The sequence below is a fragment of the Hibiscus syriacus genome, unplaced genomic scaffold (genome assembly GCF_006381635.1).
Source record: "Hibiscus syriacus cultivar Baekdansim isolate YM2019G1 unplaced genomic scaffold, ASM638163v2 tig00109987_pilon, whole genome shotgun sequence".
Lineage (NCBI taxonomy): Eukaryota > Viridiplantae > Streptophyta > Magnoliopsida > Malvales > Malvaceae > Hibiscus > Hibiscus syriacus.
Genome location: NW_024062550.1, coordinates 45,198 through 66,461, shown reverse-complemented (window position 1 = coordinate 66,461; position 21,264 = coordinate 45,198). Strand labels below are relative to the sequence as shown.

Here is a 21,264-nt window from a genome sequence, read left to right as displayed (position 1 = left end):
CGATAACATTACAAATTTACCTATTACATTATAATATGTTGAAAGCGTCCATACTTTTTTATAAAAAGGATAGATACTTTTTTTAAAGTTATGTAATTTATGTTTCAATTTTTTAATAGTGTTTCATGTTTTCCACCTACAATATTAATTTAATAATTTCATTTGCACAAAAAATTATTTGATTGTTTTGATATTTTATAAAATAATATTTAGAATTTAAATTTAACAATATTAACCAAAGATAATAATAAATATGTAATATATATGTTTTTTCTTTTTAATTTAATAATAATATATATCGTAACGTAAAAAATAAATCATTAGACGTCTATAATTATTAAATTAATATCTTAAAACTCACTCAAAAGATAACCTTAAATTAATGTTTTCCACAGTGAAAAAAGTATAGACACTTTTATAAAAAGGATAGATAATTTACAATATAAACACTACCTATTACATTATATAAACGTTACCTATTACATTATATAAGCGCTACCTATTACATCATATTTTTACCTATTATATTGAAAGTGTACATACTTTTTATAAAAAGGATCGATACTTTTTTAAAAGTTATGTAATTTGTGTTTCATGCTTTCCACCTACAATATTAATTTAATAATTTCATTTACACAAAATATTATTTGATTGTTTTGATATTTTATAAAATATTATTTAGAATTTAAATTTAACAATATTAACCAAAGATAATAATAAATATGTAATATATATGTTTATTTTTTTAATTTAATAATAATATATACCGTAACGTAAAAAAAAATCATTAGACGCCTATAATTACTAAATTAATATCTTAAAACTCACTCAAAATATAACCTTAAATTAATGTTTTCCACAGTGAAAAAAGTATGTACACTTTTATAAAAAGGATAGATACTTTACAATATAAGCACTACCTATTACATTATATAAACGCTACCTATTACATTATATAAGCGCTACCTATTACATCATATTTTTACTTATTATATTGAAAGTGTCCATACTTTTTATAAAAATGATCGATACTTTTTTTAAAGTTATGTAATTTATGTTTCAATTTTTTTAATAGTGTTTCATGTTTTTCACCTACAATATTAATTTAATAATTTCATTTACACAAAAAATTATTTGATTGTTTTGATATTTTATAAAATATTATTTAGAATTTAAATTTAACAATATTAACCAAAGATAATAATAAATATGTAATATATATGTTTATTGTTTTTAATTTAATAATAATATATACCGTAACGTAAAAAATAAATCATTAAACGCCTCTAATTACTAAATTAATATCTTAAAACTCACTCAAAAGATAACATTAAATTAATGTTTTCCACAGTGAAAAAAGTATGGACACTTTTATAAAAAGGATAGATATTTACAATATAAGCACTACCTATTACATTATATAAACGCTACCTATTACATTATATAAGCGCTACCTATTACATCATATTTTTACTTATTATATTGAAAGTGTCCATACTTTTTATAGAAAGGATCGATACTTTTTTTAAAGTTATGTAATTTATGTTTTAATTTTTTAATAGTGTTTCATGTTTTCCACCTACAATATTAATTTAATAATTTCATTTACACAAAAAGTTATTTGATTGTCTTGATATTTTATAAAATATTATTTAGAATTTAAATTTAACAATATTAACCAAAGATAATAATAAATATGTAATATATATGTTTATTGTTTTTAATTTAATAATAATATATACCGTAACGTAAAAAATAAATCATTAGACGCCTATAATTACTAAATTAATATCTTAAAACTCACTCAAAAGATAACATTAAATTAATGTTTTCACAGTGAAAAAAGTATAGACACTTTTATAAAAAGGATAGATACTTTACAATATAAGCACTACCTATTACATTATATAAACGCTACCTATTACATTATATAAGCGTTACCTATTACATCATATTTTTACTTATTATATTGAAAGTGTTCATACTTTTTATAAAAAGGATCGATACTTTTTTTAAAGTTATGTAATTTATATTTCAATTTTTTTAATAGTGTTTCATGTTTTCCACCTACAATATTAATTTAATAATTTCATTTACACAAAAAATTATTTGATTGTTTTGATATTTTATAAAATATTATTTAGAATTTAAATTTAACAATATTAACCAAAGATAATAATAAATATGTAATATATATGTTTATTGTTTTTAATTTAATAATAATATATACCACAACGTAAAAAATAAATCATTAGACGCCTATAATTACTAAATTAATATCTTAAAACTCACTCAAAAGATAACCTTAAATTAATGTCCATACTCACGCCTATAATTACTAAATTAATATCTTAAAACTCACTCAACATATTAGGTAACGCTTATATAATGTAATAGATAACGGTTATATAATAAAATAGGTATTTAACGGGAAATTTTATCAAATACAATAACATATTAGGTAACGCTTATATAATGTAATAGATAGCGCTTATATAATAAAATAGGTATTTAACGGGAAATATTATCAAGTACAATAACATATTAGATAGCGCTTATATAATGTAATAGGTAGCGCTTATATTGACATATTTTATAAGTAAATCGGTATATTTATACCGGTAACATTGCAAATTTACCTATTACATTATAATTATCGGTTTCGATATTTCATAAAGTGTCGAAACTTTTTATAAAAGTATCGACACTTTATGCTTGCACCTCGTTGGGAATTAATATTTCATTCTGGACAAAAATATCGACACAAACTAAAAAAGTGTCGATACATGATTTAGACCTGTTCTCTCATAAAACCGGTATAATTATACCGGTTTCATTGACCATTTACCTATTACATTATACTTATGGGTTTCGATGTTTTAGGGATCGATATTTATTTAATAAATGTATCGACACTTTTTAAGGGTACACCTTTTTTGGCATTCATTCTAGACCGTAAGTATCGACACTTTATGCTTGCACCTCGTTGGTTTTAATATTTCATTCTGGACAAAAATATCGACACAAACTAAAAAAGTGTCGATACATGATTTAGACCTATTTCCTCATAAAACCAGTATAATTATACTGGTTTCATTGAACATTATACTTATGGGTTTCGATGTTTTAGGGATCGATACTTTTTTAATAAATGTATCGACACTTTAAGGGTACACCTTTTTTGGCATTCATTCTAGACCGTAAGTATCGACACAACTTTAACAAGTGTCGATACTATATGCTGACCTATTTTAGCATAAAACCGGTATATTTATATTGGTTACATTGTAAATTTACCTAATACATTATAATTATTGGTTTCGATGTTTTCGGGATCGATACTTTTAATAAGTGTCGATACTTTATATTGACCTAATATATTATGTGTGCACCTCGTTTGGGTCGATACTTGTTACATTGTTAATTTACCTATTACATTATAATTATTGGTTTTGATGTTTTTTGGGTCGATACTTGTAGTTATTGTACATACCTAAATATGTACTGCGAATTTAATGTTGTACCCATCCTTTAACTACCACTACCAATACCACATCCTATTGAAAGCAGCACGACTGAAACATGTTCAAAATGAACATTTGCTTACATCTCCATCAACTCCTGGACCACTGAACTTGCACAACAAAATTTTTGCCATGGATAATACTGATGTAGACAATGTTAAGCCAACCGAGGAATGCCATGAAGTACATAATGTTGATGAATCTGACAGATTGGTTGGGCAGCTCTTCTGTTCACGTGATCAAGCTTAGTACTTTTACAAGGGATTCGCACGGGAACATGGGTTTAGTGCACGTAAGGGAACAACACGGCTTGACGCGGAAGGGAATGTGAAGATACAAGAATTTTGTTGTTCCAAAGAAGGGTTTCGAGTATCAAAAGTCAATACTGTTGATCGTAAACGTGCTCATACGCCAGTCACAAGAACAGGATGTAAGGCTAGAGTCGTAGTTACAGCAACAAATACAAACGATCAGTGGGTTATAAGTAAGTATAATCAGAAACATAATCATGCATTGTGCTCACCTGCTATGACATCATTTATGCGTTCTAATAGAGCTGTAAGTAAGGCTGATATCGATGAGCAACAACATTGAAAGAGGTCGGTGTTGGCACGTCACAAGTAATGAACTATTTAACGCAGCAGGCAAGGGGCTATCATAATGTTGGATTTACACATAAAGACCTCTACAATGCACTTCAAAGAGGTAAAGCAAAGGAAATCGTCGATGGGGATGTGAATGCACTTATTGCCTACTTTGATTATAAGAAACATGATGATCCCGGGTTTTTTATGACATACTCGGTAGACGAATCGGGGGCATTGTATAATCTTATTTGGTCGGATCTACATCGAGATCGGATTACACATGCTTCGGTGATGTAATTGCGTTCGACACAACGTACAGAGATAATTTGTATGGTCGACCCATTATGCCTATTGTTGGTGTCAATCATCACCATAACACAATTTTGTTTGCCACTGCCATAATCGCTGACGAGACGTCTCAATCTTTCGAGTGGGTGCTACAGAATTTTTTAGAAGCCATGATGAATAAATCACCTATTTCAGTTGTCACCGATGGGGATAGGGCAATGCAGAGGGCTATCAAATCTGTTATCCCTTATGCTAAGCACAGATTATGTTCTTGGCATCTTTCTCGCAATGCACAAGCTAACATTGGTGACCCAAAGTTTACAGCAGTATTCTCAAAATGCATGGCTTCCTGGTGGACAACCAAGGAATTTGATATTCAATGGCGTTCGATTGTTTCAGAATTCAACGTCCAAAAGCATCCATGGGTGATTGAGAAGGGAAATACACGACACTTATGGGCACAAGCATATCTAACCGGTCATTTCTTTGCCAATATTCGCTAAACACAAAGGTGCGAGTCTATGAATGCTTCACTAGCTATTGCACTGAAACACAAGAAGACATATTTAGGTGTTGTTCGTGCAATTGAAGATGAAATTAGTAGAATGCGTATGAACGAGTTGAAAGCGGATTACTTAAGTTCCCATACGAAGCCCTTCCAGATCACAAAACTGATCGACCTTGAAAGCCATGCCGCTGCGATTTTTACCCGCGAATCTTTTCGTGTGTTCCAAGATGAACTTATACGGGAGACATTGTACCGGATTGAGGCAGAGATTAAGTCCTTATCAGATGAATGTCAACATTATATTTTGTCAAAGTACGCAGAAAAAAATAGGAAATTTGAAATTAGTTTTGATTCTCGTACGAAAACTCTAATTTGCTCCTGCAAAAAATTCGAGACCGTTGGACTTCCGTGTCGCCATCAACTTCACATTTTGAAGCACTTGGACTACACATATTTGCCCGAGACTTTGATTCAAAGTAGGTGGACTAATGATGCGAAGGCTTCTGCACCCAGTTATGTTGATTTGAATGTGTCTCCAGAAGTGATGCAAATGGCAAGGTTCGCTGCTCTACGTTCAACGTCAAGTAGGTTATGCTACATTACATCAAAGACAAACGAGTCTTTCAAAACCGCAAGAGATGAGATGAAAAAACTAATAGAAGAATTATAAAACTCGTTTGGTTTGAATGATTCGGTCAACCAGAGCATTGTAGTAAACAACGTTCGTGACCCTCAACGAAAACAACGCAAGTGAAAAGAAGTGCCGAAGAACAAGGTCGAGAAGAAAATTAGGCGATGTGGGTACTGCAACGGTGAGGGACATAACAAACTAACATGTCCTCAAGTCAAGCTCAGTTTGAGTACAAGCACACAGCCTACATCAACTGATTTTTTCGAAGACAGAATGGAATGAAAACGATCTCCATATATCGTAAGTATCAACATGACTCCTATTGTGTATAAGAAACATGTACATATAAATATTTTGAATGAAGGAAGAAAAACCGCGTTACTTAAAATTAGCGACACAATATTAAAAAGTGTCGATATAGGTTGTAGACCTATTCGCTCATAAAACCGGTATATTTATACCGGTTATATTACAAAATTATCTATTACATTATAATTCTGGGTTCCGATGTGTAAATGTCGACACTTTTAGACAAGGTATCAACACATTTTTCTTCCATTCTGGACATAAAGTACCGACACAATATTAAAAAGTGTCGACATAGGTTGTAGACCTATTCGCTAATAAAACCGGTATACTTATACCAGTTATATTACAAAATTATCTAGTACATTATAATTTTGGACATAAAGTATCGACACAAAATTAAAAAGTGTCGATATAGATTGTATATCTATTCGCTCATAAAACCGATATATTTATACCGGTTATATTACAAAATTATCTATTACATTATAATTCTGGGTTCCGATGTGTAAATGTCGACACTTTTTGACAAGGTATCGACACATTTTTCTTCCATTCTGGACATAAAGTACCGACACAATATTAAAAAGTGTCGATATAGGTTGTAGACCTATTCGCTCATAAAATCGGTATATTTATACCGGTTATATTACAAAATTATATATTACATTATAATTCTGGGTTCTGATGTATAAATGTCGACACTTTTTGACAAGGTATCGACACATTTTTCTTCCATTCTGGACATAAAGTACCGACACAATATTAAAAAGTGTTGATATAGGTTGTAGACCTATTCGCTCATAAAACCGGTATATTTATACCGATTATATTACAAAATTATCTATTACATTATAATTATGGGTTTCGATGTTTTTTCAATCGACACTTTTTGAAAAGGTATCGACATATTTTCCTTCCATTCTGGACATAAAGTACCGACACAATATTAAAAAGTGTGAAAACTTTGTTGTGGATATCATGGAAAACAATGATATAGTAATGTGTTTCGATACATTTGCAAGCAGATGTAAAATACATTAATAACTAGTATTGATATTTCAACAATCCTCAAATGTATATGTATACAGAGAAGCAAATATGGAATAATTAATGAAAATATACACACAATATAATCACACCAAAATATACATACACAAGAATGTTCAAATAATGTACCGACAAACGAAATTAATCCGATGAAAAAGGGTTATTTCTAACGAAGTCCGGAACATTAGAGGCCTTCAACAAATTTTCCAAATACTCTCGTATGTTTCCGCCTTTTTCTGAGGACATACATAAATAATTTCAATTATCAAACTAATGAGGTGCAATTTTACTAACAATAAACTAAATTCGCATAAGCATGAATAAATTTGTGTCATACCTAGAGCATTGTCGTTCGAATGGGAAGCAGCGTCAAAGGTATGTGGACATATGTAATTGTATTTCTATATAAACACATAAGTTGTTAAAATAATCAATGTATGAACACCTGTTCAACTGGAAAAACATATTGCATAAATGCAACTTACCGGATTATAAATCATTTTTTCCGTTGAATCATCGACCAAAAGTGTATTTAGCTCGTTAAAATCTGGACATGTGTTCCAAACATCATTGAGATCTTTACAGTAGGTAACAGTATCGTATGTTTTGCATTTTGCTTGATCTTGTTCACAAACAGTCGAACATAAATATGTAGGAATCATAGACAACGAAAAGTCAGCAAACTGTAATGACATTCATCTTACCCACACGAACAGAAAATGCTCAGAAAATAAAGGTAGTTTCTCAAGTACACGGTCGACGTTATGCCTGAGATTGTAATCAAGTTTGAATGTTAACATTCAAATGTATATTAACGATTTTGACTACAGTAATTCAATTGCTCCAAACATGTTCTAACCTCAGCTTTGAAGACCAAAGGGCAACAACAAAATTGTCGACACAAAATTGTATAAATTCAAATAATCCTGTTATGAGGACAACATCTACAACATGAGAAAATGAGATTAAAGTTCTACGCTTATATGTTAAAATAATGGATACAAAAGAATAGAATTAAAACCTGCAGGCCGTCTTGGGATGTAGGCAAGGACACCATTGAGATCAAAAATTAAAAGTTTTCTTGAAGGCAGCGTTGCAGACACGATATACTTGTTTGGATCATCATCATCATCATCGTCATCTTCATCGTCATCTTCATCGTCAGCTTCATCTTCATTGACCGCTTGGTTGTCCACATCTGTTAAAAGAAAATAAAATATAGTTCAGAACGTGTAAATGTTCTGAAACATAAATAATGAATTACCTAACTCGTTTGATGTCGTTGACGTAATTCGTCATGCAACATGAGACTTCATGTTACAATGATGAAATATCAGATCGCATTCCACTCACAAGGGAATCAATATGCTCCCGAAAATTGACCATGTATTCCATCACGGTCTTAATTGTGAAATCCTCTGCAACTGGAGCTTCTTCCATCATTGCGTCTCCACTTGGTTGCTCTTCTTCATGGCCAACGGGGTCCATTTCCTCCCTCTCTTGATCTAATCCGACCTCCTTGACACGCTTCCAACCGAGTTTTTCAACAAAATCATATCCCGCTTTTTTAATAAATACCATGTCAATCTTACGGGTTAATCGAACAGGGGCGTCATGCGAAAAATCAACTTCCTTCTTCTTCAACAGATGGGTGATGACACATCCATATGGTAGTGTAGTTGAAATTGTTGCTCCCTTTGTGACCATATATACAATTGTATTAAATATGAGTTTTGCAATGTTTAGAGCCGTTTTGGATTTGGATTTATACTTTGCTATCCACCAATAATCGATGTCTCGAAGCGTTGAATGTTTTCCCCCACTAGGCCGGATATACCATGTGAGCATTTTGTGAAACACTCTCGACTCTACATCGAGGTGAATTAGGCTATTTCTAGCAACCCGTTTAATTGTAGACCAATCTACACCATTTTCATCTGAATCCCCTTTATTTGCTACACTTAAACCCTCCGCAATAGTTTCTGGAGATATATATATATCCTTCCCCGTGACATGTGTATTAATTCCTATTATATTAGTCTTATTAGGCTTGTGCTGTAAGGAAGCATTGTTGTAGAAGACTCTAACTAGGTTGAGATAATATCTTGGTTCTACACCAAGGAATTCAAGCCAACCCCAAGATGTAAATATGGATTTAAAACTAAATGCATATTTATCATCAAACAAGAAACCCAGGTCAATGACACGTTCGGGACGAATCTTCCTTACTTTAAAACTCGTCTGCCATCTTTGTTTCTCCATATCGGATCTAAAGTTCAAAGTTTTGAAGAACCTGATTTCCTCAGAAGAATCGTTTGTTTCAGAAGGAGGTTGTGGTTGAGAAGAACTGGGTTGAGAAGAGCTTTGAGAAAGACCGCGCTTCTGACGCTGACGTTTTGGAGCCATTTTGGTTGGATGCTATTACAATGGAACACAAGCACATTCAGGAAAAAAACTCCAATATAGAAATCAATCAAACCCATAAAATATCGTTAAATTTATCTGAATATCTGATCGTCACTGTTATGATAACGCTAGTATTCTTCGGAAGAGGAAGAGTTATCTTCTGCCTGCTTGCCTTTATGTTTAGGGTTTTTCGATTTAGAGTACTATATATAATGAACGGTGGAAAAACACTTGATATTTAAATTAGTATCGACAAAACATTAAACAGTGTCGATACATATTATATACCAATTCTCCCATAAAACTGGTATACTTATACCGGTTAGATTGAAAAATTACCTAATACATTATACTTTTGGGTTTCGATGTTTATGGGATCGACACTTTTTATATATGGATCGACACTTTATGTTTGCACCCTGTTTGCCATTCATTCTGGACCAAAAATATCGACACAAACTACAAAAGTGTCGACACATTATTTAGACCTATTCTCTCATAAACCCGGTATACTTGTACCGGTTAGATTGAAAAATTACCTATTACATTATACATATGGGTTTCGATGTTTATCGGATCGACACTTTTTATATATGGATCAACACTTTATTATTGCACCCTGTTTGCCATTCATTCTGGACCAAAAATATCAACACAAACTAAAAAAGTGTCGATACATTATTTAGACCTATTCTCTCATAAAACCGGTATACTTGTACCGGTTAGATTGAAATATTACCTATTACATTATACTTATGGGTTTCGATGCTTATCGGATCGACACTTTTTATATATGGATCGACACTTTATTGTTGCACCCTGTTTGCCATTCATTCTGGACCAAAAATATCGACACAAACTACAAAAGTGTAGATACATTATTTAGACCTATTCTCTCATAAAACCGGTATACTTGTACCGATTAGATTGAAAAATTACCTATTACATTATACTTTTGGGTTTCGATGTTTATGGGATCGACACTTTTTATATATGGATCGACACTTTATGGTTGCACCATGTTTGCCATATTGTAAATTTGCCTTGTACTTTAAAGTGAATTTTGTAGTTATTGTACATACCCTCAATATATATGGAATGGCCATTCATTCTCGCACATGATGAAATTATGATGACATTTGGTATAATACAGACAACAATATCCATATATCGTAAGTATCAACATGACCCTTAATGTGTATAAGAAACATGTACAACAACATACTGCTAACTTTTCTCATCTCATTCATAATTATATTCACATACAAAATTATAAATCGTATACAAAATTATAAATCTTATACAAAATTAACCCTACATTTACATCATTGCATCCTTTTGTAATTCTTATGTATCATGGCAGCTTTTGTTATCTCCTGTCTTCGTTGATTTTGATTGTGGCTTACGAGATCGTTTAATATTCGCGATCGATCCCACTCTCCAACAACCTATATTAAAATTGTCAGAACGTTAAGAATTGTAAACTACAACATTCAATCTACGACTTTTAACAATTTTACCACAAACGAATTTTTCTTTCACTTACAAAATCACCAGTTGCCCTTGTAGAACCGATCGATTCCATCCACATTATCACATACATGCCGCAATCATGTCTGTTACAAAATTTGAAAATCACACATGTCAATTATGATGAATACTGCATAAATTAAGCTTTCTATTTGTGATAACATCTCATACCCATTCAATTGCTTATTCTTCTTATGCTCCACAAATTTGAAATTTTTCAAGGGATACTTTCCTAGAGATCCATAGGATTCAACCCAAATGCGTTTCTTATTATAAAAATCTAATATTTTAATCTGCATTAAAATAGAAGAAGTTATGATCCAAAAAAATATGCATTATAATTTACATAATGTCCTTTCATACATACATACATACATACCAATCTCTTAGCATCAGTCACTCTCTGTTTAGCTGCTTCAGTTGTAAACATACTATCATATATTGTTGCAACACGATCTACCGTATCCAACACCAACAGATACCAATGTGAATTATGGTAGTTTATTGTGATCATGATCTGCAATAAATTTCACACCCAATTTGACAAAATTCAACATTCTATATCCGAAAACATCATTTGCAATTGGTATGGTGTCTTACCTTCTCACAGTCGGTGAATTTCACATAGTTATTCAATATGGGACCCCAGAAGATAGCAATACTCTCAACACTTTCTTTGTTGTTGGCATCCAACGCCTGCTGCTGTAATTACGCAACAAACATTATTAATTTACCGTCTATAACACTACTTATCTCCATTTATTAATTTAACTCACCGCTAAGTGGTATGGAAGGTAGCCAATCCTCCGGAGTGACTTCTGAGAATCGTAGCATACTATCCAGGCGAGCAAATCAATAACCTAACAAAATTAATTACACAATCAGAACATATTCAATAAGTTTTAACATTTTCTACTTTCTACTTACCACACCGCCAACCCATTCCGTAGGCTTCAACGTTGCAACGTCGTATACACTAGCGAATTGATTTCCCATTGACATTACAAAATATCTGTATGAATCATTAGGATTAATATGTTGTCATGAAATATTTAAATATAACTCACAAAGCAATATATTTCACTTATTCCGATTCTAACTCACTATTCCATAAATAATCACAAATTGCAACTTCGATGTCATCAATTCCGCTTGGAATATCCGTTTTTTCAACCTACAATTTTGCATACAAATTTTTGTCACAACAACATAATAAAAATCAAATTACGTTTTCTTTTATTCAACTTACCTTCTGCTTCTTCTTCTGGGGTGCAGGACATTCTGAATCCAAATCTGCTGCTATAACACTCTCCGGTGTATAAATGACATCGACTTCCTTCCTCCTCATTTATTCCATCTCTTCTTCTTCCTCCTCCCTCTTTTCTTCTTCATATTTTTTCAGTTCATCGTATTTTTTTTCTACATAGCTCTTCATCTCTTTTATTTCACCCTTCAATTGATCTCCTTCATCCAAGTATTTATCAACCACCCCCTTCACCCCCGTAAGTTCACTCATCAATTCCACAACCTCCTTCACCACTCCCTCAAATTTTTCACCCGTCACCATCTTAATATCACCCCTTAACACCCCAACTTCTTTCACCACTTCACCCCTCAACACCTCTACTTCTTTCACCACTCCATCTATTTTTCCTTCTACTACCCCCTTATGCCTCTCAAGTGTATCTTCGACTCTCTCAAGTTTCTCTTCGACTCTATCAAGTTTCTCTTTGACTCTTGATTGTCTTTGCATGATATCAAATTGGATTTTTTTGATATCAGCCAATTCAGACATCAAAATGTCGAAGTTACTATGTTTTCCCTCACCGTCGTCCCACTCACCGCCATCCCCCAATACAACCATCTCTCCTTTCTTCTCCTCTGCCTCCACTGCCTCCTCTGCATCCTTGCCAATAACCTTCAAAATTAAATTACAATATTAAGACATTTATTATATTCTTAATATTATTTAATTACATTTATTTCCCTTTCTTGCTTCTTCGCTCTATCCAACTTCAACTTCACCATCACTCTAACCACCTTTTCCTTCCCCCATGCACGGATGTGTGCCACTCCGGTTCTTCATAAGGCGACACTGCCTCACAGCCCGACCAAAAACTGAACAGTACAACCTGCATTTATAATAAAATTTATATTTTTATATAAAAACACAAAAAAGTTCTTCAACTCATTTACCTCTAAGATTACTATGCACCATTTGAGGTATCTTTGGCTGCCCTTTTTAAAGGTGATTATTGATTCAATCAATCTCGAATGGATATATTCATCCCAATTGAATTCACCCTTCAAGCCTTCATCGCAAATGAGCTTCATATGTTCCTTGTTCGTTGACGTATGACCCGTTGGACAAAGAAAGATACCGACAAGGTATAATAGAACTCTGGCCTTCAGCTCATCCCCAACGTAAGATCCACTTTTTATTTCCTCTTCAATTTCAGCATATGTCACCTTCTGCTTCAAACCATATTTGGAGGCAAGTGCTTTCCAGTCCTTACTCTTACAGACTTCTACAACACTTTTTCCATCATTTTCTACCCCCAATACGGCTGCAGCACATGGGATCCCGAGAGGAAATGAAAAATCACCATACTTAGCAATACATTGTCTGACATCAAATTGCGCCATCAAGGATCGACACAATTCCCTCCGAATAGGTCGATCCCTTACTCCTACCAACGATCCAAAACCTATTTCTCCCAACACATTCAACTGACCCTTCTCCTTAAGGTGTTTAATTAATGAATTCACCCTTTTAATGCTGCATCTTGTCGACACTTCCTACATTTTTTAACAATATATAATGTTATAGTTCTTATATATTTTGTATCAACCTATTTACAAGTTTAATGAATACCTTATTTTCATGTGCTTTCCTCCGTTCTTTGTATTCTTTACTATCATTCCTTGACTATGTGATGTAAGGTTCCTTTTCAGCATCACTCATTGAATTCCATTTGGACCTCACATCTTTTGTCACCTAATATTAAACATAAACGTTTCTTAATCAATACATTAACACTAAATACTACTCAATGTCAATTTCATTTTACATACCGAACCGCTCTGTGTGCCATTTTCCTTCATCCTTTTGCATTCGGCCATACTGTCAACATTTAAAATTTGTAATCAATTTAAAGTTTATCGATACTTTAATCCAATTACCATTTCAACAATAATAACAAAAAAACATTGATACTTACTAGAAGTACATATATCCACCCTTTGGTTGCTTTCGAGTCTCGGCCTCAATTTCAAAGTCATCTGCGCCACCAACAATTTTCCAACCCATTGACTCCATTTTTTCTTCATATATCAGTTTACGCAAATCAAATTATTTTGTTACATACACTTTATTCAATATACAAATATAGATAACTACTCTTGTGGTAAAACGGTTTTCTTCAAAAGAATTTGAATGGCCACTACAAAATGTGTCGGCACATTTATACAACCTATAATATCATTTTCTACCTATAATATTTAATAAAAGTATCGACATTTATATTTTACCTTCAATATCACTTTCTACCTGCAATCGGTCACAAATGCTTCTTTACTCCAAAACCCCAAACAACACATAAAAACCCTATTCGCGATTACTGTAATAATAAAAAACTAGGGTTTCGAAAACATACTTTTCGATTCGACTGCATCAACAAACAAACAAACATCGCTTTAGAAACGCCTTCTGAAATGCAGCAACAATTACGCTTCGATTTCAAAAACTCGTCCGTTCTATCGATTTTCAGAGGATATTTAGATATGGCCTTTATATTTTCATCGGATATGTTATTTATATTTAATTGATACAAATACAAAAGTGTCGATACTTTTATGTCAGGTGTCGATACTTTCGAAAGGATATTTACCTATTTCTTTGAAAGTGTCGATAATTTATTACACGTACTTACGAAAGTATCGACACTTTCAATATATCCGGTATCGTTTTACCGGTTTTATCATTTTGATACCGGTTTTATCATATTTTTACCTGTTATATCGTTGTGGATCGATATTTTTTTTAAAGTATCGACACATTATAGGCGCTAAAACTGCTTCTCTTTTAAATTCACAAAGTGTCGATCCTTATATAAAGTATCGACACTTTCAATATATCCGGTAATGTTTTACCGGTTTTATCATTTTGATACCGGTTTTATCATATTTTTACCTGGTATATCGTTTTGGATCGATACATTTTTTAAAAGTATCGACACTTTATAGGATTTAAAACTGCTTCTCTTTTAAATTCACGAAGTGTCGATCCTTATATTAAAGTACCAAACTTTAAATGTATCCAGTAGAGCTTTACCGGTTTTATCATTTCAATACCGGTTTTGTCATAGTTTTACATGTTATATCGTTTTGGATCAACACATTTTTAATTTGGATCGACACGAACCGACAAGTTAAGTTTGTCGGTTGCATAATTTTTTAATATTTCTTCATGACTTAGACCTACTACATTATTATTAGTCAACATTTCCGGTAGCGCTAAACCGAATTTGTTAAATATCTTTTAATGTATCCGGTAACGACGTATATTAACCCGCCTTTCCTGAGACAATCCCTAATAACCGTGATGAAGTAGCAGCCCCTTATTATTTAAAGCTAGGGGTGTTCATTCTGTTAAAATGGTAGTTGACCGAACCGAATTATCATTAATCAAATTAATTGAATTTTTTTAACTGGTAATCGAACCGATTTTTTTTAAATATTAACAGAACCGAATAAATTTCGGTTAATTCGGTTAACTTTCGAATTAATCGATTTTTTTTAAAATTTTCTAATTTATATAAAAATTGAATATTTTTTAATTTACAAATCAATTTAAATAATATATAATTATAAAAATAAAAATTTTATATGGATTTTTATAATTAATTAATATTTTTTGAGGTTTAAAATTTATTGAATCTAAAATCATATTTTGAGACATCGATATGATTGGGAAAATTCCCTCGTTCCCGCAAGAAAACCTTATCGAAAAACAAAACCTATATGGAACCTTTGGAGGAAGACCGTCGAAGGAGAAGACGAAGACCAATTTACAACCAGCTTTAGAAAGAACCGAATATCAGGCGAATCTGAAAGAACAAAGAAATCCAAAGAAAATCAAGAACACAAAGGATGGAAATATCAACGATAGTGTTACAGAAACAGAAGAGATGGATGCCGATAATCTATCAGAGAGAGACATGGCCGAAGCATCCAGCATGAATGAAGTAGAAGAAATTGAAAGCACAATACAAAAAGAAACAGGAGATAAACCAGAAACAGAGATAAGAGGGAAGGCAACTTACGCAAGCATGGTAGCCAACACATCTAGGGCAAGGAAAACACTAAATACAGGCTGTGGTATTAATATGATGAAATTGTGGTATTGGATGAGGACTACGTTATCGAAAATCGGGTGCCTTCCCAACAATCAAATTCTCGGAAAAAGTTCATGATCAAATTGATAAAAACATAAGGAATGTCATCATCGTTCGGCTGTTAGGACGGATGATAGGATACAAAGCCCTGCTAAATCAGATCCAAGACCTATGGAAACCAATTGGAGAAATACAACTAATCGACCTAGAAAACAACTATTTCTTAGTCAAATTTACAGATGAAGATGACTATACAAAGGTATTAACAGAATGGCCATTGACAATATATGGAAGCTATTTGACAGTCCAACTGTGGAGTAGATCATTCTCAACTTCTTAAAAACATCCATCACAAGTGATAGTATGGATTAGGTTGCCAGGACTACCTTATAGATACTACACAAAAACACTTTTTCGACTAATTGCTTCAGTAGTCGGACGAGTAATTAAAGTTGATTATAACACTCAGGCGGGGGAAAGAGGTAAGTTTTGCAAGAATCGCGGTTTTAGTAGATCTAAACCAACCACTAATTCCTTGTATTAGAATAGATGGATTCACACAAAAACTAGAGTACAAAGGATTACAACAGATTTGCTTCCATTGTGGGGTTTATGGGCATACAAGAGAGCAATGTGCAACATATCAAGTACATATAAAATCTAAACGTGAGGAAGAACTTAACGAAAGGAACAAAAACAACTATAACCTTGCAACAACATCAGAAGAAACAATGTTTGGACCATGGATGGTGGTGGAAAATCGTCGAAGAAAAACAACGACGACACAAAAGACTGAGAAAGACAAGGCAAACAAAAGTCTGAAATAGGGGGCTCTCGTTTCACTATTTTGAGCGAAGAAGAGAATGGTCACATGGCTGAAATAGAAATAAGGACAGATGATAAAAAAGATAATGAGAACAGAACCAGACTAGTAAATGGAGAAACAAAAAAAAGGAACCTACCAGATCATCAAACAAGGGGAACAAATCGAACAACATGGTACCAAAACCAGCAAAGAAAATGCACGAATCGGACAGCATAAAAAACGCAATAGAAGTAATTCCAATGATAGAAGGACAGAACATGGAAGCAGTGGAACATATAACCACAGTAGGGAACGGAAACCACACAGCCATAACCATAAAAGAACCAAGCATAGGAAAAAAACGCATGGGACTAAATTCCCAAAAGGGGGAGAAGAAGCTGGAAGGATGAGAAAAGAAAACAATGTGAAAGGATTAAAAGTAAAAAAAATAACTTTTCGCCCTGTAAATCATAACCTGATCAAAGAATGGGTACAGACGGTATCTAATAAGCTATCCACAGCCTCGAATGATGAATATGTCAACATTGAACCACAAACACTAGTTAATGTGCCAATACGCAAAAGCATGGTGATAAAGGATCAACAGATAAAGAACAGCGAAGTGAAGGGAGACACAAAGAAGTCCCGGTTAATTGCCGGACAACAAGGATCTGAAACCTCACAAATTCAACTAAATGACTAGTTTCATGTTTTGGAACTGCCAAGGAGCTGCAAGCCCGACCTTCAAAAGAATATTTAATCTCTTTGTTAGAGAACACATACCAAATATGGTTGCACTATTCGAAACAAGAACGAGTGGAATAAAAGCAGACAAATAATCAATAAACTAGGATTCACACAGTCACTTCGAGTAGAAGCACATGGATTTGGAGGTGGAATTTGGATACTTTGGGAAGAAACAATGGAAATTGAGATTGCCCATATATCAAATCAATTCATTAATGGTATATTTCGGCCTAAGGAAGTGAATACATGGGCACAATTCATAGCAATTTATGCAAACCCAAACGGGTCTAAAAGGAAACATCTATGGAGCCAACTAGAGGCACTAGCACCAAACGATAATACACCTTGGATCATGGGGGGAGATCTCAACGTGATATTAGACGTAGATGAAAGAAGAGGAGGTGCGACGACACACACAAATGGAAGCCGATTATTCGCCAATTTCATGCATTCTACTGGATTATTAGATTTAGGATTCCATGGTCCACCATTTACATGGAATCGTGGGAACCTACAACAAAGACTAGATCGTTGCCTCGGAAACACAAAGTGGATTTCAACATTTCCAAACTCACAGGTACTGCATCTAGATCGAATTGGTTCAGATCATCGACCCCTTCTCCTAAGGCTGACAACAGACAAACAAGATCATAAAAATCGACCATTCCGCTGCATAGCAGCATGGCAGGAACACCATGAGTTTAAAGACTTTATCAAATCCATATGGAAAGAAAACGGGGAACTAAACGAAAATATTAGCACATTCAAAACTGAAGTGAAAAAATGGAACTCATACGTCTTTGGTCATATAGGAAAAAAGGAAAAAAATCTTATTGGTACGACTGAGAGGAATAGACAAAGCTCTACAACGGACACACTCAGAATTTCTGGTAGAGTTGGATAAACAATTACGGACAGAACTCGACACTGTACTAGACCAGGAGGAGAGTCTGTGGAGACAAAAAGCACGGACAAAATGGATACTGGAAGGGGATCAAAACACTACATTCTATCATACCTCAACAATAACAAGAAGAAGAGCAAACAAAATCGAAACCTTAAAACACGAAGATGGCAGTTAGAGTACTGATCAAGAAGAACTTAGAGAAATGGCAAACCAATTTTATACCAAACTATTCTCAAGCAATGAGGATCCTAAATACAATTATGAAATAAGAGGCAAGTTCAAAAAAATAGAAGAGCATGAAAAAGAAAGCCTTACACGAGAAGTAACCAATGATGAAATCAAGGAAGCTATTTTTGGAATGGGTCCACTTAAGGCACCTGGAATAGATGGAATCCATGCGTTATTTTATCAGAAAAATTGGAGCTTAGTTGGGAATTCAGTTTGCATGATGATCCGGAAAACATTAACAGAAGAAAATAATGCCAGAACAACTCAATCAGACAATACTGATACTTTTACCAAAAGTAGCTAAACCATAAAAAATGCACCAGTTCCGACCGATCAACCTTTGTTCAGTGCTATATAAAACAGTCACAAAAATCATAGTTAATCGTCTGAAGCCCCTGTTACCAGAATGGATATCAGATAACCAAACCAGTTTTGTTCCAGGTAGAAGCATTATTGATAATATCATAATAACCCAAAGGTAATACATTCTATGAGAAGGAAATCTGGAAAAAAGGCTGGATGGCAATAAAAATCGACTTGGAAAAAGCATATGATAGACTGGAATGGAGTTTCATAGATGATACATTACGAGACCTAGGTATCCCAGATGCTCTATGTAATCTTATTTACCACTATGTTTCGACAGCTTTGACATAAATATCGTGGAATGGATCATTGACAGACGCTTTTAAACCATCAAAGGGGATAAGACAAGGCGACCCATTGTCTCCTTATATTTTCGTTCTATGTATGGAGAGACTATCACAAGCAATTAAAATAGAAATCAAAAAAGGACGATGGAAACCATTCCAAACATCAAGAAGCAGCCCAAAGATATCCTATCTATTTTTTGTAGATGACATGATTCTATTCGCAGAAGCCTCCTTAGACCAGCTCAATATCACCAGAACAGTACTAGAAAGATTCTGTGAAGTCTCGGGACACAAGGTAAGCATTGCAAAGACAACAAATTTCTTCTCTAATAATGTACAAACAGCACTGCGAAATCAGATAAGCACATCATTTGGATTTACTATGGTTGATGATCTAGGGAAATATTTAAGAGTACCAACATTACACTCCCGAGCCACCTCGAAATACTATTATTATTTGGTACAAATGGTTCAAACTAAATTAAGCGGATGGAAGGCAAAAACATTGTCACTAGCTGGTCGAATTACACTTGCAAAAGCTATTTTGGCAGCCATCCCAACTTACACCATGCAGACAGCAGTATTACCCCAAAAAAAATTTGTGGAGAACTGGAAAAAATCATCAGACAATTTGTATGGGGTAAAATAGATGGAAAAGGAGTGTTGTCATTAGTAAAATGGGAGGAAATATGCCAAAAAATATCGGATAGAGGTCTTGGATTTAGAAAGATAAAAGAGCAAAATGAAGCATTTATAATGAAAGTGGCGTTTAATCTAATAGCAAAAAAAGACGCATTGTGGGTTCGGGTTCTCAAGGCAAAATACAAATGCAAAGATGAGATACCGACTAACATTAGAAGCCAAAACTGCTCCAAACTATGGAAAGGATAAGCATGGTATGGGAGGATGTCCGAAGCAACATAACCAGAATAATAGGAAATGGGGTACATATCGATTTTTGGAGAGACCACTGGATTGCAGAAATAGGGCCATTAATAAATTTGGTCAATCAACGAGACCATAATCAGGTGGGAAAAGAAACCATAAAAAGCATGACTGATGAAAATGATAATTGGAACTGGAGGCAGATTGAACACCTTCTACCACTGCATATACTTCTGAGACTGGCAGCGATTAAAGGACCTCACACAACTGCAAAAAACGATAGAATTGGATGGTTAAAGAGAGAGGATCGTCAATTCTCTATCAAAACAGCATATGAAGTTAGAATAAAACAAAGGGAAGATACTCAAGAACCTATATGGAAGGTAATTCACGCATACAAAGGAACACAAAAGCTGAAAACATTCTTATGGCTAGTTTGCAAAGGTAAAATTCTGACAAATGCAGAAAGACTTCGACGACATCTTACAATTGATGGTAATTGCCCAATCTGTGTGACACAAACAGAGGATATTAACCATATTTTTCGACACTGCATTACCGTGACCCCTATTTGGACAACACTGGTGAAAAACGAGAGATTACAGAACTTCCTAACAATGGACATAAAGAATTGGGTTGAAGTGAATTTAACAAGACCAAGCATGTTTGCTAAAGAAAGTAAAGATTGGGAAATCCTATTCGGATCGATATTATGGAACATATGGATCATGAGGAATTCGATTGTCTTCAACAATCCTATGGAAGAAACACATGAATATTAGAACGAAGCCGCAGGATGACAAACTCAATAAA

At 33.6% G+C, this 21,264-nt stretch overlaps 1 protein-coding gene across 1 annotated transcript; it reads left to right on the top strand.

The window, feature by feature from the left end:
• The first annotated feature begins 17,953 nt into the window (after positions 1-17,953).
• LOC120211945 lies at positions 17,954-18,682 on the top strand. Its single transcript, XM_039210413.1, has one exon. The coding sequence runs from the start codon at positions 17,954-17,956 to the stop codon at positions 18,680-18,682; it is 729 nt and encodes a 242-aa protein (XP_039066344.1).
• Positions 18,683-21,264: the final 2,582 nt, after the last annotated feature.